At 32.1% G+C, this 24,096-nt stretch overlaps 1 protein-coding gene across 7 annotated transcripts in view; it reads right to left on the bottom strand.

The window, feature by feature from the left end:
- Positions 1 to 5,947: 5,947 nt before the first annotated feature.
- Positions 5,948 to 24,096, bottom strand: part of Nedd4 (E3 ubiquitin-protein ligase Nedd4) — a 41,814-nt gene continuing 23,665 nt past the window's right edge. For 4 of the 7 annotated variants that reach the window (XM_088268106.1, XM_088268107.1, XM_088268108.1 and 1 more), the window contains exons 9-20: positions 21,583 to 22,026; positions 16,968 to 17,079; positions 15,091 to 15,189; positions 14,056 to 14,217; positions 12,988 to 13,112; positions 12,611 to 12,752; positions 11,984 to 12,193; positions 9,939 to 10,045; positions 9,685 to 9,818; positions 8,391 to 8,619; positions 7,507 to 7,676; positions 5,948 to 6,701 (exon numbers count right to left, since the gene is read on the bottom strand). In XM_088268106.1, coding sequence (XP_088124232.1) covers positions 6,599 to 6,701; positions 7,507 to 7,676; positions 8,391 to 8,619; positions 9,685 to 9,818; positions 9,939 to 10,045; positions 11,984 to 12,193; positions 12,611 to 12,752; positions 12,988 to 13,112; positions 14,056 to 14,217; positions 15,091 to 15,189; positions 16,968 to 17,079; positions 21,583 to 22,026 — 2,037 coding nt within the window. In that variant the 3' untranslated portion in view covers positions 5,948 to 6,598. The remainder of the gene's footprint in view (positions 6,702 to 7,506; positions 7,677 to 8,390; positions 8,620 to 9,684; positions 9,819 to 9,938; positions 10,046 to 11,983; positions 12,194 to 12,610; positions 12,753 to 12,987; positions 13,113 to 14,055; positions 14,218 to 15,090; positions 15,190 to 16,967; positions 17,080 to 21,582; positions 22,027 to 24,096) is intronic. The other 3 variants (XM_088268110.1, XM_088268111.1, XM_088268112.1) reach the window with 1 other exon arrangement.

Below are 24,096 nucleotides of genomic sequence, written 5' to 3'. Positions count from 1 at the left end.
TACACCTCAGTACATTGTGTGAATGCAATGCCACAATCGTAGCATTTGTCATCATTAGTCCTATTATAGCTTGAATTTTGAATTTGCTTGGGTTTCGGATTAGTTCTTCATACTGATGCCACTTAAGATTTTGATATTATTGGATTTAAAAATTCACATTTTTCTATGCAAAATTATCTAAAAATACCCCTTTTAATTTACCAAAAAAATCAGGCGAGATATTGGCGGTGAGATTTGCGATCTGTGATTCTATACTCTAATTCTACTTTGTAGCTTGTCAACCCTTTCCCACATTCATACTAGTAATGATTGAAGAATGTTACCAACTTCATAAAATGCTATTTTTCAAAAAGCAAATGACAGTGACGCATGAAATTATTATTTTTTCAGATTTTCATAGATGCAAAGAGAATCTATTCCTTTGCATCTATAAAAATCTATGTAGAGTATGTTAAATTCAATATTCAAGCTACAGCATGACTAAGCTATAGTTTAGAGAGAAATGTTTCCTACTGATGTAAGGGAGTATCGATTTTTTAAAACTTGCTTACAATTCATTAGATAAATAAAACTATCTTTAATTTATTTGATAAATTTGTACAAGAAAGATTATTTAATAGAATTTCACAAATGATGCTTAGCAAGACATCTTCAATGGAGACATGAATTAATGTAAGGGACACAATTAAGAAAATGTTTAATTTGAACGGTTGTGTTAAAAGTTGCCAAAAAATGTATTGCAAGGTACATTTGATAACTGACAATTTGTGACTAATGTAAATGTGTAACTATGCCGTATAATGGTGATTCGACACATTTTATATATTTACAAAATATATGTAAAAGACCAACATTTGAAACTATGAAGGTTAGCATAATTAAAAAAAAATAATACTGAAAAGTTTAAAGTTTTATGGAACTTTTTCATTGATGTTTTTCAGTTTTTGTTGTTGTTGTGATACCAACCCTTTAATTAATTCATACTTCCGGTGATAATATTATATATGAATTTAGAAATATAACAAGTACATAATATAAAGGCACTAAGAACACCTACAATGTTTTGGCAAAGCAGTTCAAATAGTTACGTATTAAGAGAATGATTTATAAGCTTAAATTAAAGGTTATTCAAAACCAACTCCGTTAATGTTGTAAGTATAATTATTGTCCCTTAATCTGCTAAAATTTAACCACTATATGCAACTGCTTTCATTTATGCCTGATTTTCAAAGGTGATATATGGATATCTTGTTCACACCCACTGATGCACTAAATTTGATGGGTGAATTGTTAACTTGTTCGTTAATAACACAAAGGTAAGCTAATCGGTTCAAATACCACTTCAAATACCAGTCGAGGGTATGTTACATTTCAATTATATTTTTACTCCTTTGGTGCTATACCTTCATTATATACTTTGTTGACTACATTTATTTTTTATTCATTTATTCGGAGCCACTTTATGGTAATTTACATCCGTTTGTAATTTAAATTTTACTTGGTAAATACTACTCAATATGACTCTCTCTATTGCCATGTTCCCACTGACAAAAAGTAAGAAACAGTTTCTACTCCCTCCCTATCCTTCAACGTTCCAAAGGCACAACTCTAAAATCTTATATATGGTGTTTGATAATGATGCTAAATGCATTGAAATAGTGGTATTTACCAAGTACAATTTATATCTTACTAAAAATAGTTATTATTGGTATATTTTACAGTTGCTTGCAATATTTGTAGTAATATGGGAATATTATATGCGTTATATGTTGTCCAAATAATAATAATACACCATTACCTCGCTATACGGCCGCTTTTTATATGGCATTTCGCTATAATCCCTCTTCAATTAAGGCACGTTTTCCATTCACGGCGTAAAATGTTTCGCTATAACGGCAAAAAAACTTTTTTCCAAAGTCGATATATCTACATGTTGCCAATCACTGAAGAACGAAATAGACAAGAAGGCAAGACAAACAATGTTGGACAATTTTTTAAGCCAGGCCCATCCTTACCAGCGAAAAATGATGACGACAGTGATCTGCAGGTTACCATTTCTTCATCATCTTCAGATTAAAGCCATTAGAAAAAAGTATGTATACATACACATATTTTATGTAACATGAAGATGTTTATAGATTATTGTTGGTTTTTAGAGTCTGTTATTATATTATGTACAAATGTATGTACTTGTTATGTACGTATTTTTGATTTAAATGAAATAAAAAGATAAAACGCATTTTGAATGATGAACCATGTTACACATTTAACAAATTTGGAACCGGTCCCATTGAATTTGTATTAGAATAATTGATTACTTATACAGCTTTTCGCTTTGCGGCCAAGTTTCGTGGAACGTATCTAGGCCGTAAAGCGAGGTATGGGTGTAGTACATAATAATAAATTAAGGTCGAAAAATCACTCATCCTCCCTGGAATCAAACCTGAGACATCCACTGTGGGTAAACACACTAAGCATTATACTACAGAGGCAGACAAATAAAAACTTAACAATTTTCAATAAAATATAAAATATTTTGATGAAAAATTGCCAATTACCATGTGGGGATTCGAGTAGTCCATTAAGTAGTCCATTAATTTATATTATACAAACATACACCAAATGTAACACATTCACCTGCATTATAGTTATTCTTCTATACAGCATGTGAACAAGGTCCAGAATAATCATAAAATTGAAAGGAGAATACATACTTGTTTATGACAAATTAAAGACGTGGGGTGCTGACTTTGTGAGGAATGTAAAAATAAGGCTGCAAATGTACAAACCCAAGACTACAACCGTTGCCAATAAAAGGTGAATCAGTTGGCTAGGCCATGTACTCCGCATGGATCCTGAGAGCTGCCACCGAGTGCGTCTGGTCTGACGCTCAGGACATCCACCGCTGACAACTCATCAGCAATTCGTCTGCAGTTTGTGCTCCACAACCGGGGCAGACAGGGATTAAAAAGGTACAATTTTAACATTAACGGAAGGTTTTGAAGATAGGTACCATTATGAGCAAGTGTTTTCATAAAAATTGCAATATTTATTTTTGTTTTTTTTTTGTTTTTTTTTTTAATATAATGGCCATTGGGTTATTATTTTTAGTACAGCTTACGGAATGAACCTTATGAAGTAAAAAAAAAACAAATGAAGATAATATATACAGATATATTGGTGTAAAATGCAGCATAATCAAAATTTCAATTGCATTTAAAATTAATTTATTTGACAAGGATGTAAAAATATAGTAAAATAAAACACATTATCGTTGCATTGGTAACATCTGTGAGATGACATTTTTTAAATTGAATAGGAGACATGGAAAACACTTTTTAAATTTACAGATATAAAAAAAAATTGGTTGATATATTACAATACGATATAAATTTTATGCTAAAATTTAAAAGAAAATGAAGTATGAATCAAATAAAACCAAAACTGACATGTTTGTGGGCACTTTTTTCAAATCCTTGTTAATTTATTTTGTAAAATTATAACTATTGTTAAACTTGTGTCATTCAACAGATATTACCTGTACAACTATGATATCTTAATTATATAAATAAATAATAGTATGTTTAAACTTAAAATGGTAAATTTATATATATATATATATATATATATATATATATATATATATATATATATATATATATATATATATATATATATATATATATATATATAAATAACAATCAATCTGGGAAACTTTGGACTCCTAGGTAACACTGAACAAAACCAAAATATTTAGTTTATCTATTTTTATCTAGTCCAGTGTGTTAGATACAAATATTTTTAGGAACTTCAATAAATGCACCACAGAAAAAAATACTAATCCAAAACGTATTGAGTCAGTTTTTCAAAAGAGACAGAGTTTATAAAATTTATTAATTCTTTGGTCTTGTACAAACTATAAAATTTTCAATGTTCCCCTTTTAGAAATTTTCTTTGGGGTAGCTTTAAATACTCACAAACTTTATAATTTGTTGTTGAAATATAAAATGTGTTATTGACACGGGATTCATAAAGCATACAGCTACAGTTCTGAAATATGGACGTATTTAATTATAATATTCATAATAAGAATAATTAAATTTACAAAAAAAAATGTTTAAAGTTACCCAGGTTGAGTGTATATATGGGCTATTATCAGCCAAAGGTCGTAATGACAAATGGTTACTTTTCAGCAGCCGCACTTGAAGTGCTACAACTTAGTAAGGTAGTCATGTATATGAACATATTGACAAGACTTCATTCCTTTTGTCATTTAAGTCCTTTTGGCTGTAACAGATTGTATGTTGTCGAATATCAAAACTAGCTCTGAAAACAATTAAAAAAATTTAGTACTTGACTATGCATATGTTTTACAAGTAGCATAGTGAAGATTCGATAAAAATTATAGCTTTTGATGAGAATAATAAAAAAATAAATGATTTATCAGTTGTGTGATTATTCTCTAAGATACTTCAAGTGAAAAATTAACACAACTATAATACATGTTTGGTCCAAAATTATACACTGTAGTTCTCAATAAAATGTGTAAATGTGAAAATTTATTGATATAAATATTAAAAACAAAGAAATAAAAATTGAAATATATATGCGCCATTGAGGAAATCCGCTTTAACCCGTAATTTTATAATTCAATTTAAAAATAATCACACACAAAATGTGATGAAAAAAGATCCATGTATATATTGTCCATTTTACGTGCTGAAATTAAAAACCATTATAATACATATAACCGGAGGTTGCAATAATTAAGAGACATCAAAATTAAATAAAAAAGAAGTAATGATATTCATTAGCATTACGAAAGTATATATTACAATAATTAAAGAAAACACTTTGTTTTTTACCACTTGAGTTTAATTATAGACTACATGTTTCAGAAGTTAAACTTCCATCATTCAGGTCTGTATAATAACTAAAATATAAAATATAAAATTTTTCTATAAATAAGGAGAGGGGAAAGTAAAGGGAAGGGGTTAGTCAAGGAACGGAGTTTGAAAACAAAGGAAAAATTGAAAGCAATGGCGAAGAATTTTGAAACAATATATTATTTAATAAATTATTATTAGAATTTAGGTTTTTTTGTATTTCTAAATTTTCAAGATAATTCATAATTTGGCCTTTATATGGAACAAGGTGTAATAATTTTAATTTATGAGAGTGAAATGAGTGATTAGTATCTATTAGTATCAAATCATATAAGTGAAATGAGTGATTAGTATCTATTAGTATCAAATCATATAATAGATACTAATCACTCATTTCACTCTCATAAATTAAAATTATTACACCTTGTTCCATATAAAGGCCAAATTATGAATTATCTTGAAAATTTAGAAATACAAAAAAACCTGAATTCTAATAATAATTTATTAAATAATATATTGTTTCAAAATTCTTCGCCATTGCTTTCAATTTTTCCTTTGTTTTCAAACTCCGTTCCTTGACTAACCCCTTCCCCTTACTTTCCCCTCTCCTTATTTATAGAAAAAATTTATATTTTATATTTTAGTTATTATACAGACCTGAATGACGGAAGTTTAACTTCTGAAACATGTAGTCTATAATTAAACTCAAGTGGTAAAAAACAAAGTGTTTTCTTTAATTATTGTAACATGTCTTACCACAAAGTTAATGCCGAAACAATAAATAAAGTATATATTTGTATGAGCATTGGCTGTTGTTTCAAAATAATATGAAAATCGTAGAAAACAGTCAAAAGAATGAGTCAAAAAAGTATGCAATAATATAGCTTTTTACGTCTGATACCTAATTCTCATATAAATTTATCATCCTGAATTGAATGGCATACGGCGAAATTCTTAAATGTTGTATGATGAAAATTTTTTATGCAATAAAATACTAGCAACTCTTACAAACGCGTTTGCCTAATGTCAAACAATGCCACGTCACTTTTCTTATCCTATTATTTTTACTTTTAAGAATTAAAAAAAAGGAAACGGATAAAACAATATCATTTCATTCTCTCAATATAATAAATATTGAGACTTATCAGGCAAGACATGAAAAATGGCAACTAACAGCTCGCATCAGCTGACTATCAAAAGACAAAACAAGGATGCGTTTAAAAGAATTTCACTAAATCATTCAAGCCTGTTCTAAGAATTGACCAATTGTTGTACTCAAACTTTAAAAAACCACGGAAAGAAGTCTACAGATGTCACTACAATTACTACTTTTATTTTTACAAATTTGACGGGGCTTGTAAAGTATAAGTATGGACACAAAATTTTGCCCATAATTTTTTGGAACTACTTTGGTTCGGATGATAAGGTTCGTCTACGCTGAGAGGTTAAAGATTCATAATATAAAAATATAATTTTATTATACTGCAGAAGAGTTAAAAATACAGCAGCATACCGGAAGTAGATAAATAATCGGTATATATACATAATTATAAAGCTTATATCTTAGATTGAAGAGTTAGTTTGGGTTTCCTCGCGGTCATAGTGATTTATAAGGACGTACATTTTGCAATCTTTCAAAGATAAGTCACCATTTGGATGGCGTAATTCAAAATAGAAATAAGTATAATACAGTTTTATATTACAGAATATGTTCAGTCGACGCCCGCAAATCCCTGAGAGCCTTCGATGGCCTTGACGAGCTTGTCTCTCAACTGCTGGTAGCTCTCGTAAGGAGGCAAATCCAATCGATTGAAACTGGAAAGAACAAACTATGTATCAACAAGGAAAAGTATTTTTTTCTTCACAAAGTGGGGATAAAATCATCATAAATACAAGTAAAATACATGTAAAATTATAACATTTTTAAATGGAAGGGCGGGTAGTCCAGATAAAAACTGCTCACAAAAATATGATCAAACGATATCAATGTTTCAAAAATAATTTTGAAAAATCTTTGACAATGTAAACTGAAAAAAGTGAACTTTGCTTTATTATTTTATTACATTGTTTGATCTGCATTCAGGTGGTCCATACGGTACCGCATCAGTCGACATAATGATAACTTGATTGGAAATTACACGAAGGTCTTGCGCTTCAAATTATTTTAATCTGTGTTGGAAACAGGAGGGATAATCTAGTGTATGCTCGTCTACAGGTAGGATAGCAAAGATAGGGGAGGTAAATGTAAAAAATACACTAAGACCTTACTTTGCGTCATAGATACGTTCCAAAATATTGCGACGCAAATTGAAACAACGCAAAGTGAATTGCTATTTTCCATTGGAAATCATATAAACATCAAAGATAGCGAAAATGAGTCTTAATTCAGTAACGACGCAACTTCGAAAAAACGCAAAGTGAAACGACGCAAAGCGAGATCTGAGTGTATATCACAAACACTCAGACCAATTGAAAATAAATCTTTCTTGAATTCATTTTGCAATTGGTGGGAATCGAACCCGCAACAGTTTCGCAGTCGAGCGTCTACCCAACTACACCACGGTGCTTGCTAAGAATGGATAAGAGCAGCTATGACTAAAATTTGCCAAGAATACTATACCATGTATGAGCTCTGGGGTAGTTTTCCGGAGTCCCCCACTTCTCCACAGTAAAGAGTTGCGGTCCGTTGGAGCCGTACAGCTCCTTGAAGCCGTTCATCGGCACTCGGGAGGTGCCCGTCACAAACTGCAGCAGCCGAGATCTCATCTCATTGGAAAATGAAAGCACCACCTGCGAAAACAGGACATGTGAGTCAAGAAGCTCAAATCAATCGAACAATAAAAATAAAATAAAATCAATAATAAAAATAATTTGTAAAAAAGAGAAATATTTGTGGTTTTTATAATTTATAAAAATACTTCAATTTCATACTATGTACATATTTATGTGAGTCTAAGCGGCTCATTATTAGAAATAGTTATCAAATTGTGGTAGAGCGGGTTGGAACCGAGAATCTCTGACTCGAGAGTCCGCGACACTAACCACGGGACAGCAACCCGACATTTGATTATAACTGGACGGTTCTATGTGCGTATGAGAAATAGCCTTAACACGTTCACTGCCTTAAGTGATTTCTTTAAAAAATGCCAGTTTTTTTTCTTGTTTTCAGTAGTTGTAATTGTCTTTTAAAATATGTCTTTATTGTCAATTAATTAAATTTTACAATTTTTTTGGTGGTATATTTGCCCATTTATACCACGGATCCGTGTATCCAACTCTCGCCAGCAGTGCACGCAATAGACTGACGCGTTTGTATGCTGATGTGCGCGATCACGGATCACAGTGGGCACCATGCGCCAGACGCATGATACACGGATCAATGTACAGGTCAAATCTCGGTATACTGGAAATTTATTTAATTAGGTATTCGCTACAAAGAGATTTGACCTGTAGTAGGCATGCAAAGTGTTAATCCAACAATTTAGTATAATACAGGCTGTTTACCCTCCAGAACCACTGCACCACGAGGTGGTTGGCGTGGTAGTCCCCCTTGTAGAGGGAGTTGGCCCGCCAGTCCCGCACGTCCACGTGCTGGATGCCGCACAGCAGCAGCTCCAGCTCGTGCTCGTCGAAGATCTTCAGCAGCGGCAGCGGCACCAGCCCCCCGAGCCCCTCCAGGAATGCCGACATCTGCTCCTGCACCCGGCTCACGAACCTCCACTGGATCACCAACCTGTCAAAATAAAATGCAAAGCTTTCTACAGTATTTTCACACTCGTGCGGCAACCTGACCACATCATGGCAACACAAAGAAAATGCAGAAAAGCGCCTGCAGATGTCTCTATTCAAAACATACTTAACCCATTGCACCACATGGGTGCTTACATAAAGATGATGTAATTTTTTTATACAACACACTATTTAATTTTGACACATTTTTTAATTACAATAACATAAAGACTAAATTACACACAAAATAAAAATAGTAAGACGTAAAAGCATACATTTTTTGTTATTCGTAAGCTAGATCATTATGGCTCATCCCCAGGTAGTTTTGGAAGAGTGTGTTCAGTTCAGAGTTGTGAAAGTTATTGTTATTCAGTTCTTTAAAAAAATCACTCAAGGACAACCGGCGAATAGCTGGCTTTGTGAGTCAGTGACCTTGGCCGGCGATTCGCCAGCTTTGTGTTGCTATGGGTTGAATACATTTTAATATTATATTAAAACCTTATCCACATCCAATGGTACATAGGGCACTGGATCAAAGCGACGCAGTGTTATCTTGATCGTCAATTGCGTGAAGACAAGGTGATCAGCCATGCGGTTCTTGTACCAGTCCAGGGTGATGTTAAATAAATATTAGAGTGTAAAATCACTAGGTTTATTTTCACCCCCCCTGGGAATTGACCCCGGACCTCCAGCAAGGTAGCCGAGCATTCTGACTATTACACTATGGAAGTGGCCGTGGAAATACTTTTAAATATATAAATAATGGTTTCAGATGTAATTGAATAATAGTTTTTTTGAACAAAGAAGCGTTACAAAGAATAACTAGTATTTACTTGTTTTTGGACAAAACTGGACCAAACTGCCATAGACTTTTCATCATGAAATGGTATGAAAACAAGCGTTAATGCGTTGGGTACAAAACCAATACATCCCCAGACTGTATTTTCAGCGGCAGTAATTATTTTTTATTCTTCTTTTTGGGACATTACATGCCATCATTAGCCCTTCTATTCCCCAGTTCTGAATCTGATGGACTTTCTCATTAATTCTTCCAAAAATGGACACTAACCTGATGTATTCATCCTTATTAGAATTGTCTACTGCAATATTGGCTCCGCCCGGTTTCAATTCCCTCTGGTTTGTTTTTCCAAATTGGTCTTCATCTACACAGAATGTGACGTCTAATTCTGAGGGATCATTTTCCTAAAAGAAATAAAATTAAAATAAGCTAGTGACACAGTCGAGCTGGAAAACAGCCAATTTCTATCAAAAATTCACAAGGATATTATTTAAATCTACTAATTAATTGATATTGCCACATACCTTGATCCACATAAGTGAATTGTAATATTCCCAGTCCACAGATTCCATATCTTTCAAGTCAATTGATTTTCCTAACATCATTTTATAAAAAGGCCTAATGAAAAAAGCTGAAACAAAAGCAACTCTCTTATTATTCATAAAGGTAAAAAAATAATAATATCATAAAATTGGATGAGATAGATTGATAAAAATAATATTTTGAAATTATTTGTAATGATATTCGCGGTAAAAAGGTCATTAATGTTGTATCAATTACATATTTTTTTTAAATTTGTTTATTTCTTAAATATACAAATACATATAATTTATCTGCATTTTAGCTCTTTAGGCATAGCTTGTGTTGAGCCGAAATACTAACAAGCTAAAGTTTAATATACTTTAATACAATTTAATTTAAAGTATTATCAGCATCCACCACATCTAGTAGTTTTCCTTAGCTAGCTTCAGTTCAAATTATGTATATAACGCACTAAGACTTGAGAGAAACGTACAAGATTCTAAACGGTTACCATGACTGCCTCTTAAAAGAGATGAATCAACTCAATCTCAACACCCATTCATAGGGTATTCGCAGGAAGCCCTATCTTCCCCAATTCCACCTCAACCTAAAGGAAAACTTTCTAGACTAAGTAGACTGGAATAATTTGTTAAATCTAGTTGTCGATTCCGCTATATTTTATCAGTTAAACCAGTTCCCTGACTAGCTTGACTCTGGCAAGGAGTTTGTATTGCATTTGACAAGCCTGAGACTGCTCGGTTAAATTATATTCTGACTCATCAGTTCTGCTTTGCCAGAGTCAAGTATTGACTCATTTGTTTTTATTGAATAACCCAAGCGGTGTTCGGACAGTCATGTTTTGACTTGTTGGTGACGATTTTTTGCACCGGCAAATTTTCTCGCCAAAATTCGTCAGTTAAGTGGTTAAAAACAAAATAAAGGCTCACTAACAATGTTTGCTTGCTTAACTTTTCCCTCCCAGTGATATGTATTTAATAATAATAATAAAACCCTTATTCGCACCCCAATGGTGCATAGGGCACTGCGTCATATAAACGCAGTGTTATCTTGATCGTTTAGACATGAAGGAAAGGTGATCAGCCCTCCGCTTCAGGTACCAGTCCAGGGTAATATTGAATAAATATGACAGTGAAAAAATCACTTATATTTATTTTACCCCCCTTGGGAATCGAACCCAGGACCTCCAGAACGGTAGCCGAGCGTGCTGACCATTACACTACGGAGGCGGACAAAATATAAAATATAATAAATACGGACAAAATAAGATATCGATATAAAATATAGTAAATACGGGCACAGAATTTTTGTATTCCTCTGTAATACAATTACGTTTTACATTAAAGTATTATAATATAAAGTTATTCATTTGCAGCGACGGAAATAAATAATTTGTGAAAAAAATCGGGGATGAAATCACCAATACACAAATGTTTCTCAGTGTATGCGTGCGTGCCGTTCATTGTGTACACGCGCATGTCGTGGCGTGTTCAGCAGCAACAGTAGTGCGCAGATTGTCATAGACGGTGGTCATGTTGCTACGCTAGCTACTGCGGCTACTTGCGATGTGTTTTTTTCTCGGTTTGAGATAATTACCAGAGCTAACATTACAAAATTGTTACATTTCAGCTTTAACCATGGTCAATAAAAGCAACATTTAGGAATATTCACATTTTTCCCGTTTTTAAATTACATTTTCATGTGGTGTACAAAATACATATCACACCATAAGGGAAAGGCTAAAGTCCGATAAATATAATATAGAACATAGCCATATATATTTTTTTAATTATTATTTTTACTTTAGCTCTAAATTAAGTTTGCCTATTAATCTTCTTAACTTTTGCTATATTTTATTCTTGCTGTTAATTTTGACTCATATAACATTTGTGAAATTTTGTAATTGGAATGTTACAATTACCTGTTTTATTTGTTATTCGTAATAGTAAATGTATTTGTGTTAATGTTCTGTTATATTTCTATATAAATAAAATAAAATAAATAGCTCAGGGTAGGAATAAACACCAACCATCCAACAATTTGCCATGGTACACGGCCATTCCGGCGACTCTGCCTATAAACTTAAAATAGTTGAGGTGTTCCTCGTTGCACACTCCGCTGGCCGGATTGATCTGCAGCGTGTAGTTGTCCATAGCCGAGTATTCAAACAGGCCGTAGTAAGGATTGAACATTTCCTTGGAGAGTAAGAAGAACCATTCGCGAGCCAGGCCGCCATAATCTGAAATAAATCATTTGCATTTTGAATTATTGATATTGCCAGATTTATCCTGTAAAGCAAAATGGTGGGTACAGATAAAAATTAGAATTTTGATAAATAAAATACAGAAAAGTGAGTTATTTAAATGATTTATTAGTAAAAATTGCAAAAACACAATTTAGATATATTTACGCCATTTTAATTATTTTAAAACATAATAAACATAGATGTTTTGCTGGATTTTGAAACAAATAATGCTACTTGTAAGATGAGCATCAAATTGAGAACTTATTTGAAATTTATAAAAATTAGCATTTAAATTGACAAAATTAGCATTTAAATTTCACTTTGAGTTAGCATTATTTCAGTGTTGTCAGTTGATAAACAGAAACACGGTAATAAAGTTTGCTATATCCCTTAATTTTAAGTACAACTTACCTAAACCAACTTCTGACTCGAATTCCACCCAAAGCTTGGTTTTGAGTAAATCCAATCTCCCAACACAGCTAATGATTCTGTATGAGTCCTCCAGAATGGACCCTCTTCTAACTTTGATTTCGAATTTATTGGGAACATTGCTCTGAAAATAACGAAAGAACCATCAATATGTATATTGCACCATTTTGGTGTCGTGACTAGAATACACATAAATAATTGATTTCTTTTATTCGTTGGGAATTATACAGCTTGTACAAAAACAAAATTGTTAGATTGACAATGATAAAAGCCAATTAAATTATTCCACATATATTTTATGAATACTGTTGTATATTGAGAATGAAAAGAGAAAAGAGGGTAATAATATGATGACTTACAGGTTTTCGTAATTGATTTTTAAGATACTCATATTTTCTTTTATAATCTCTAGAGTAAGGTACAGCAGGGCCGGCTATCTGAGGGTTGGACATTCGAGGGTCTTCCCACTGCGTTGTTCGCGTATCTGAAACATTCATAGTTGTTTAGAACAAATGGCAGAATCTTTATTTGAAATCATGTAATTTTTATTAGAAATCATGTAGTATTGTGCATTTTGGACATTGGAGCATCTTGGTTAAGCTGTTTCTCCCATTAAGGACCAACTTATGAGAAATCGCAACATAATTTTCTTTAAACCCAGGTAACATTTGAAGTAGTTGAATTATTTACTTAAAATACTGTTTTTGTATTGGAAAAACGTAAATGTATGATTTTTATTTAAAAAGAAAAGAGTTATTATAAGGTAAGGAGTTAAAAAAATGGTAAACATATTATTTAAATACATAATGTAAAAAAAGTCAAATTCCATATTTATTAAAAAAAAGTGCACATGCAAGCACGATCGACCTTTAGCGCTGCATTTTGCATTGTGAAATTAAACGACTGAGATCTCAGCCTTAAGCGATCCCAGTTTTTAATCGTTTTTATCGATCGGTTTTTAATAGTAATATGTGTATAATTTGTAAATAGAGTGTTCATGGCAAATGAATATCTTAACACATTGCTATCGGGCAGTTTTTTTATCAACTCTGACCCTAATTATTCTCAGACAGTCTGCCACCAGACCCTCAGTATACTAATCACAAGTAACCGCAAACCCAATTCCAATCTGAAAAATTTTTTTTGGCATCTCTCGCGCTCTAGAATATGCAAATAGAACACTTATAAGAGTCTCCCGCTCACTAATAACAGTATGTAAAAGACGCTTTTGAGAGTTTCCTGCAAACAGGAATTAACTGTATATGTAAAGGCTTTTTAAAGATTTCAATGTGGTAAGAGCAAAAAAAAAAAAATTAGGGTTGGGCTTTGACGATTCCAAGACTTCAATATTGTTTTTATATTGCCACGCGGTATAATTGGGAATCCTCGGGATTGATTTATGTATTTGGTAGATGTGGGGCACTCACTGTGGTCTATGAAGAATATCCGCCCATCAGAGTGCAGTCTCTCCTCCCAGCCTTCGGGAAGGGGCCCGAGCTGGTCGTCCGCCGTGACAGAGGAGCTCCGGCGGGAGCCCCCGCGCGCCGTCTCGGGCCCATCTACCCCGCTGGGCATCGGGGACGCCCTACCTGGAAGGTGAACCAAAATTAAAATACTAAAACTAGATTGCCAAGTGGTCATTTTGAACTATGAATTTACTCTACTGTAGAACAATAAATCTCGTGTAGAGCTTTCTTGATTAATGCAGATTTAATAAGAGTAAAGTGCGGTCTCCTCAAAGTTAAAACTCTAGAGCTTTTGAGCAAAAAAGCGTTTGTTTTCGCGGATTGTGCTCATCGGTAATGGAAACAGTGTCCAAGTTAACAATTCTACATTATTAAAATGTTATTAATTTATATACAATCATCAACATTATTGTGTAAGAAAAAAATAACAATTTTGATTATAAATTCACATTTATAATTACAAAATACTTTAATGTTTCTCTCTCACTGACAAATACAACGCATTACACCAATATTCAATATTCGTTTTTCAATAGTACATATCCCTTCTGTCATCTCTCTCCTATGTATAAACTATTATATTTCTGATGGATAAATTATGGTGGCAAATATCATTCTAAATAGAATGGATTTATTTAAAAAAAAAAAGAAATACAAATTGAGTGGGTATAAACAGAATAAAAATTACATGAAAAAATATTTTGATCAACTTTTTTACAATATGAAGAATCATTGTAGGTATTTCAAAATATTTTTCAGATAATGGAAAAATTCAAATAATATGTATTTGAATTAATGAGCTTTTACTGTACTATAATACAATATTGGAATTACTACAATTATGATCACTTCTATGTTATAAGTATTTGTTTCAAGGTATTGGGTACACGCAGGCCGTTCTAGCCTTCGTCTAGTTAATATTGAGCTCACAGTCTATAATGGTAGGTACCTTTTAACTTATCTTTGCCTCAGAGAGTCTAACACTTCATTACATACCTGTTCTGGGATCAACCCATGAAGTTGTTTTTTCAGTGTGATCGATGAAGAACATCCTTCCATTAGGCGCCAGCTGCATTGACCAACCGCTTGGTAAACCTAAAAAATTGGCACTCATTACTTTCAATATGGATCTGAGTATAATAAACATAATAATAATAATAATAATAATAAAACCCTTATCCGCACCCTAATGGTGCATAGGGCACTGCGTCATATAAACGCAGTGTTATCTTGATCGTTTACACATGAAGGAAAGGTGATCAGCCCTCCGCTTCAAGTACCAGTCCAGGGTAATATTGAATAAATTTTACAGTGAAAAAATCACTCATATTTATTCTTACCCCCCCTGGGAATCGAACCCGGGTCCTCCAGAACGGTAGCCGAGCGTGCTGACCATTACACTACGGAGGCGGACAAATAATAAACATAACCGCTGGTAAAATTTTAACATGAGATTTAACCACGGAAATGGAAAAAAAAAAAAAAAAATCACAAAAATAGAGGAGTTTGGTTTGGTTTTGACAGGACCATGGACAAAATATTTTCTGTTATACACGTCTTAACTTGATATGAAACCTCTATCGTTCTTTTTATATGAAAGAAGATGAAAGTCTGAACTTCCTAAAATATCCTAAAACCAATGATAGATTTTTCATATCAAGTTGAAATACCTATAATATTGAAATATAATCTGTAGGGTAAATAATCCAGTGTCTGATATAATAAATAATAATAGTATTGTTCAAATATTTTTTTTCTCTAGTTGCATTTAAATAATTTTGTATTATGTGCCTTCATTTTCTTGCACTTCTGGGCCTTCAACCACACCATTCTGGCAATATAATCTACATATCGCGCTTATTAAATATATGCACCCATACCTCGCTATACGGCCGCTCTTTATACAGCATTTCGCCATAACGGCCATCTTCAATTAAGGAACGTTTTCGATTTACGGCCTAAAATGTTTCGTTATGACGGCAAAAAAAACTTTTTTTCGATCTCGATATATCTACATGCTGCCAATCACTGAAGAACGAAATAGACAAGAAGGCAAGACCAACGTTGGACGGTTTGTTTTGAGCCAGGCCCATACTTATCAGTGAAGTAATGACAGTGATCTGCAGGCTACTATTTCTTCATCGTCTTCAGATTAAACCGATTTAAAAAAAATTATGTATGTTTACATACACATATATTATGTAACATGAAGTTGTTTTATTTTTGTTTATGTATTACTGTTGATTTTTGGAGCCTGTTATTATTTTATGTACTTGTTATGTGTGTATTTTTTATTTAAATGAGATAAAAAGATGAAATGCATTTTGAATGATAAACCATGCTACACATTTAACCCATCGCTTCATCGTGTATCAAAATTGTTACACAGCCAAAAGTTTGTGTTAAAATTTTATCAATATCTCATAAGGATAACCATTGCATGTTGTTGCAAATTTGATACGTAAGTATTTTCTTGATTTTTCCTTGTTAAAAGTTTTACATATTTTTTTCCCTCTAATGTTTAGAGTAAGATACAAAAGAAATATATATTTTTTTTAATAAAAAAGTCATGCAATGAAGGGTTAGCAAATTTGGAAACCGATCCCATTGAATTTGTATTAGAATAATTGATTCCTTATACGGCTTTTCGCTTTGCAGCCAAGTTTCGTGGAACGTATCTAGGCCGTAAAGCAAGGTATGGGTATATAAGGTAGATTTAATATGAGAATTGTTTTTTATATTTGAGAATTATTTTATTAAATACCAACCTTCGTGGAACGTATCTAGGCCGTAAAGCAAGGTATGGGTATATAAGGTAGATTTAATATGAGAAATATTTATTATATTTGAGAATTATTTTATTAAATACCAACCTTCACTGCCTGGAACCGGTTGGGTGCTATTAGCTGACCCCCTACCGCTCTGTCCATCTTGTGATGTCTCTGTTCCTGACGTGGAGTGTCCGGAGTCCACATTGTCTTCAATCTGCAAGAGACCACAATCAAATCATCTGATTGAAAACATGGTTAAAAGTACATTAAAATATTTTTTTACGGATATGGAATGCACCCATCATGCAAAAATAGAATTGAAACACAAATATATCATAATGGGATACACACGACAAGCCTCCTCTATGTATGTATTTTTCTAAATACATTAATAATTTATGTATTAATTTTAAATCAAACACAGATTTTTTTTGAGTCTACTAAGTTGTATTTTATTAACAAAAAACACATAAAAAATTATATTGTGGCAATTGTTTCGCCTTGTTAGGGCATTATCAAACGAATGTGAAGATCAAATGGACTACGGTCCTTATGTAGCTATACAATTCTAAGTGACAGTTTTAACATGTGCAGCAATAAATTATGGGAGACAACAGTAGCTAATGGGGGATGTAGGTATGTACTCTTATATTTGTTTTCTGGGAAAGGAAGAATTTATTGACATGGCCATATTTTAGAGATTTTAATACAATTGTTGATAATATTATTTTTAAGAATTTTTATATGTAGATGTAATTATTAGTTTATCAATAACGCATCATGCAAGCGTTTACATAGAGAGAGATGATGTACAGTAATAGTCTATTTAAATATATTTAGCAGTAGTGAAGACCTAAGGTTAGTTTGTTCATTAAGTAGTGGGGGATGTAGGTATGTACCCTTATATTTATTTTCGGGTACATACCTACATCCATGTTAAAACTGTCACTTAGAATTGTATAGCTACATAAGGACCGTAGTCCATTTGATTTTCACATTCGTTTGATAATGCCCTAACAAGGCGAAACAATTGTCAGAATATAATTTTTTATGTGTTTTTTGTTAATAAAATACAACTTAGTAGACTCAAAAAAAATCTGTGTTTGATTTAAAATTAATACATAAATTTAAATGGAGTTCTACAAATTAAACGCCAAGTCAATAAATACATTAATAATAATAATAAATTGGGGTTTTACCCTTTTTAGCCTGCGGAGGAAAAATTAACAAGAAAACCAATACATTTTTTGTGATAATTGGAAGCATTGTAAAAATGTTCAACAAGAAAATTAAGAATAAGAAAAAAACAATAACATATATGTGATGCCATAAAATAAAAAAATGTTTAAAAAAAAAATAATTAAAAATAGAGTAAATAAAATGGCAAGGTTTGATGGCAAGTAGTCAGTGAGAGAAAAATTATTTAATTGAAATTAACTCTGGATTATCTCCAATTATAGGAGTTATTTTTCATATTATTTTTTGACATCTCATCAAAGATGAAGAAGAATATGGAAGTCTGGGCATTTACGGGGCTGACGACCGTCATATGAGATAATCCAGATTTGTGAACAAGTATTTGGATGCACTCAAAATGTTGTAAATAAATTAACTGGTCAAATTATAAGCTATTATATTATTCTTCATCTTTGATGAGATGTCAAAAATAATATGAAATCAACATAAATGGTATTTGAATTTTTATTTCACTATTATTATTAATACATAAATCAAATTATCTTTAAATATTAATGAAAACAAATAAAACAGGCAATTAAATCATCAATCTTCTAGCAAATAAATGCACAAAGGTATAAAAATGCATTCAAAGAACTACACAATACAAACACAATACAGGGTGCACAATACAGGCTGGTATTATCGGCTCAGGGGTAAATGGACACATCGCTCACTCCTTTCAACAACGTCATATATCAAAAATCGTAAATTTTCAGTTGTGCATGTTTTCGGAATGCCCAAAAAATGTACTATATTCCAGCAAAAGCATAATATTTTTAACTTAATATTTACCCGCTACAGGGCAGAAAATATTGTTTTTGCATTTTGAAGAAAAGGTATTGTTTAATTATTTTTTTAAATATATTAAATATTTTTCAAATGGAGAAAAAACCTTCAGATTTTACCTAAAAAGATCTGTTGCACAGTAAAAAGTTCAATAAGTGGCTTGATATTTATTTTTAATACATTACATTATATTCTCAAACTTTAAAAACGATCTCCTGAAAAATCAAGTTTTTTGATATATGAGATATGTGATATGTGAGATTTTGACAGTGTTACATAATATTTTTGTTGGATTAATAATTTTCGGTTATAATACAAGGAAATCTGGAATTTGTATTAACACAAATAAATAAAAAAAACATCTACATATAGTATAAACTCCAACACTAGAGTACTCATCAGTACTCGTTATGTTCTTCCATTCACACCTTCCATATACAAATATGTACTCAATTTTGCAATGACAGTTTTGCAGTTAAATGTCTACCCAACTACGCTACCGCACACATCAATTATAAAAAAAATCTTCAGATTTTCATTGTTTTCTCAATACTACGGTTGTGATGACTGTGTCAATTTACCCTTTCCCGAAAATATTATAAATATACAGAATAAATCATTCACATAACAAGTGCTAAACAAAATATGAAGGAATGCATTACCAACAAAACAACTACATTTTACACCTACACTATTTTTGTACTGTTACAATATGAAACTCGAATGCAGTGAGTTTTCCCATAATGAACATCTATTTATAAAAAATCTACCTATAGCAAATATAGAACGTTAAAGGCATTCTTCAGATATTCCTGCCTTCCATATACATAACTAAAACTAATTTCTACTAAAACAAGTTTTACTCTGAAATTCGTCTCTAGCATACTAATTGTCAATTTTCAGTTGTGCATGTTTTCGGAATGCCCAGAAAATGTACTTTATCCCAGCAAAAGCGGCATATTTTTATCTTAATATTTACCTGCTACAGGGCAGAAATTGTTGTTTTTACATTTTGAAGAAAATGAATTGTTTAATTATTTTTTTTAAATTTACTAAATATTTTTCAAATGGAGAAAAAACCTTCAGGTTTTACCTAAAAAGATCTGTTGCACAGTAAAAATTTCAATAAGTGGCTAGATATTTGTTTTTAATAGATTGTATTATATTTTTGAACTTTAAAAACATTCTCCTGTAAAATCTAGTTTTTTGATGACGTTCTTGAAAGGAGTGAGCGATATATTTATAACATACCATAAAATTTTATAAAGTAAACGACAATTAAGTAAAAATAAAAAAATCTTCAATATTTTCCTAATATACATATGTAATTCCGTTTGATAATTTATTTCTATTATTTATTCTTTATAAAGTATTTTTTATCAATTTTCAATTATGATATAAGTATTTTTACGGCAAATGAGTGCTGTGTATATAAAATCAAATCACTAATAGATTATATGTATAAAGGTTTTGAAAACAAATACAGCATTTTCCTAGTGAATGATTTTGAATTACTTCACTTGCGAAACTTATTCCTACAGGCTAATATTTTATTGTATTCACTAAGAACAACTGCAAAAACATTTAAATCAACTGACAGCTAAATAAATCAGCTTACAGACAGGTCTTGCTTGCACTTATGCATCTTGTGATATTATTCCTCCGTTACTGTCTATAAGGTACATAAGTCCAAAAGAGACCTCTCTAAAAGACAATTTGTAATCCGAGCTATCAGCCAACATAAATGTTACTCACTCTACATCATAATCAAATACATCTACAGTTTTCATATTTATTTAAGTATTATCAGATCTCGGAATACATTAACTCAAAATAATTCACACGGAGACTGCAATTAAAAAAGTTATTTATTAGATAAATCTACAAAACAATTATTCGACACAAAAACAAATTAAGCTGTAAAGAGCAAAATACAAATAAAAAATAATCAAGTTTAAATTTTAAATGATGGGGTCATGTAATTTAGGATTGACATTTTATTATAGCAATAAACCATGATTGAAAGCATAAAATGGAAGCTTTGCGTATCAAAAAAATAGAGTTAACGAATTGTACTTTACACAGCAGGATATGAGATGAATACAGTGAATATTAAATACACAATGCTTGGGATTTGTTATATTTTAATATGACATGAGTTTCACCGCGGCCAAAGTCAAGATATGAAGAGTATGGAAGTTATTTTGTCTGTACGCGTGAATTTTCTAATCAAAATATATTCACTTCATAAGCGACATCATCACATGCCTAAGTATTTAACATTTTAACCACCAAAACTGTGTAAACACATTTTCAGGCTCACAATGCTGATCATACTGAATTCGTGTGTTTCTTACTAGCTAGCAAACGACGAGGGTTTGACAATAATAATTTTGGAACATCCAGAGACATTTTCTGAGTTAATTGTGACATAGTAAGACATGGTATGTGGAGACATATCTTGGGAAAATATAATATGCGGGGATATCTCTCGATACATATTTATTGTGATCTTTCTCGAAATGGAACTGCGGATCTCCAGTACGGTAGACAAACGCGCTCACTATTAATATTAAACGAAATGATATCTCGACTCTGGCCGGGCGATAGCTTACAGCGGTTGGCAATATAGCGAATGACGATAGTAGACAGACATAAGCACACACCGCGAGGGAGTTTCTTCCCTCCTTACCTCCGATAGGAAAGAGTCTTCAGACGGTTGGGATGAAGTTCGACGAGGAGATACGGGAGATCCCATGACACTCCCGACTCCAGGGGAGTCTCTGAAATGGTTCTCGTCCATAGTCAAACCGCCGGTCGCTTCTCGGTCTGGCGCGACACTTTCGTCGACAACTTGAGCCACATCCGTACTGTCGCCGTCATCCGCTGTCCCGGTATCATCATCTTTATCATTACCGGCTTCTTCATTTTGTTCTGCGGTATTTTCCACATTCTCCGGTTGATTTTCCTCAAATTGCGGCAGGGCATTCGCTTCCTCCGCTTCTACTTGTTCCCGCCTTTCTTCGGCGAGCTGCGTCAGCTTGTGTCTCAACTCCGGTGAGTGGATGGGAGACAAGTTGGGAGTCCCCTGCTGACTATTGATCTGGCTATTTTGATTGCTGTTCCCCCCGTCGTCCTGTTTTTTTAGTCGGAACAACATTTTGCGGAGTAAACAAAGAAGAGAAAGAAATATGTTTAAAAAAATAGGGTAGTAAACGATTTTGCACAACTCGGATCATTATCATTATAAATGTATGATTGAACACGCCCGGATCTAGATGCTTAAACGAGACATTAGTGAGGTTATCGAATGACAGCATTGCAGCATGTGGCATGCAACAAAATGTTTTAAAAATCATTACAAATCATGCAAGTACAGCTACAACGACAAGTCTACATCTTTTTGACGGTTCAAAGATTTCAAATGCCCATTCATTCGGACCACGAATGCAGAGTTACAAAATACATTCGAATCAATTCCCATTCAAGATACATAAATACAAATCTCTAATTTATAAATAAATTTGGTACAAATAAACCTAAAATGGACTAAAATATATATTTTGTACAAAATATATACCAAGCGTAGGAATTGCGTGTAAATCAACACCATTGTAGAAATAGATTGAAAGAAAAGCAAGCAAAAACTTTAAAACCAGAATTTAAAAAAAATGTTAGTCAAAAAACATTATATCCAAACGATTGACTGTAATTATTATGATGACAAAAATAAAGAATGATTTAAAAAAAGGATATAACAAAAAAAAACACCAAAATTATTTAAAAAAAAAATTGGTTATAGAAAAAAAACTTGTGAACCTTATTTTTGGTTTGTTATTTTAAGCACAGGGCTGAAAGCAGTGGTGGAAAATAATAATAGAAAAACCATTGCTAACGTTTATTTCACCAAATCTTTTTCGGAGAATTTAAAAATTTTGAAATAAAATACTTAAGATGTTAAAAGTAATCATCATAATATTCTGTCAAATTTTTATGTGAAGAGAAGAACTATGAGAACCCCAATAATGTAAATATAAATCAATGAGAAAATTTGGATTAAAGAAAAGCTTGTTTACTAGTATCAATGTAATTAGTACAAATGAGATTTACCTGCGGATTTGGCAACCTCAGTTCTTATTGCAGATGTCAACTTGACTTTTTAAACAAAATTGACAATGCATAAACACAAATGGATACATACATCTGTGATGAGATAAGTGATATTGGATCTAAGGTTATTGGAAACGGAGGTGGCCAAATAGTCGTTAATATTATCCATACATAATTCTCATGTGTACTAATTACATTTGACTGTTAGAGTGCTGAGAAACGATGTATCGACTGTGGTATTTTTTGTCAAAATCATGCCCTGTCGATATACTGACAATGATACCAATGTATTTTGGCGGTCCAGCTGGGAGATTGTATACCAGCATGCGCCTTTTAAAGTTGATATATATATATATATATATATATATATATATATATATATATATATATATATATATATATATATATATATATATATATATATATATATATATATATATATATATATATATATCCCAAAGTATGTTTATCCCAAAGTGCTGTTTTATTTAAGTAGTTTGTATGATCTCCACCAAAATGGAAAGAAATACTAAAATTTGTCAAAATTTGAGAAATATATTGTTGACTTTGTACACAAAAATAAAAAGGAACATTTTAGCATACATGTGAGAAAAATCTCAGCACTAAAACGGTTAAATCCTTATTTTTCATTGACTTACGATTGCAGTTTTCATTTTTTGTTTGATTTATTTGATTTTCACCGTTAAAAGCAACCCCTTCTACTTTTTGCAATTCTCCTATCATGATAAATTTATTATTAACACAAATCAACGTGTAATGTAACCCTCAGGATTTGTTTTAAAAAAGTATATTAGTAATACTTCTTCCTCGTTTTGAATAATGAGTGTTAAAGTCATCTGAACAGACAGGATGTCAGGCATAGGGCGCTTATGCACTACACGGAATTTGACTGTCCGGCAGTCCGGTTAGTATGAAAAAACGGATGATTGGCTTGTGCACTTGTCTGTCTTTCTCTGGATCGGTGTGCTCAATTGGTACGCAATCACGCTAAACTGTCGTAGTAGCTTTTATTTGGAAAAACCGGACTGTCGGATAAGATTCCGTGTAGTGCACAAGTGCTCATAGGGTGTATAGT

This window comes from Brachycentrus maculatus, unplaced genomic scaffold (assembly GCF_059751285.1).
Source record: "Brachycentrus maculatus isolate JH-2025_06_01 unplaced genomic scaffold, ASM5975128v1 h1tg000311l, whole genome shotgun sequence".
In the NCBI taxonomy this organism is placed as follows: domain Eukaryota; kingdom Metazoa; phylum Arthropoda; class Insecta; order Trichoptera; family Brachycentridae; genus Brachycentrus; species Brachycentrus maculatus.
The sequence above is the reverse complement of the archived record's forward strand: the minus strand, read 5'-3'. Positions and strand labels throughout refer to the sequence as shown.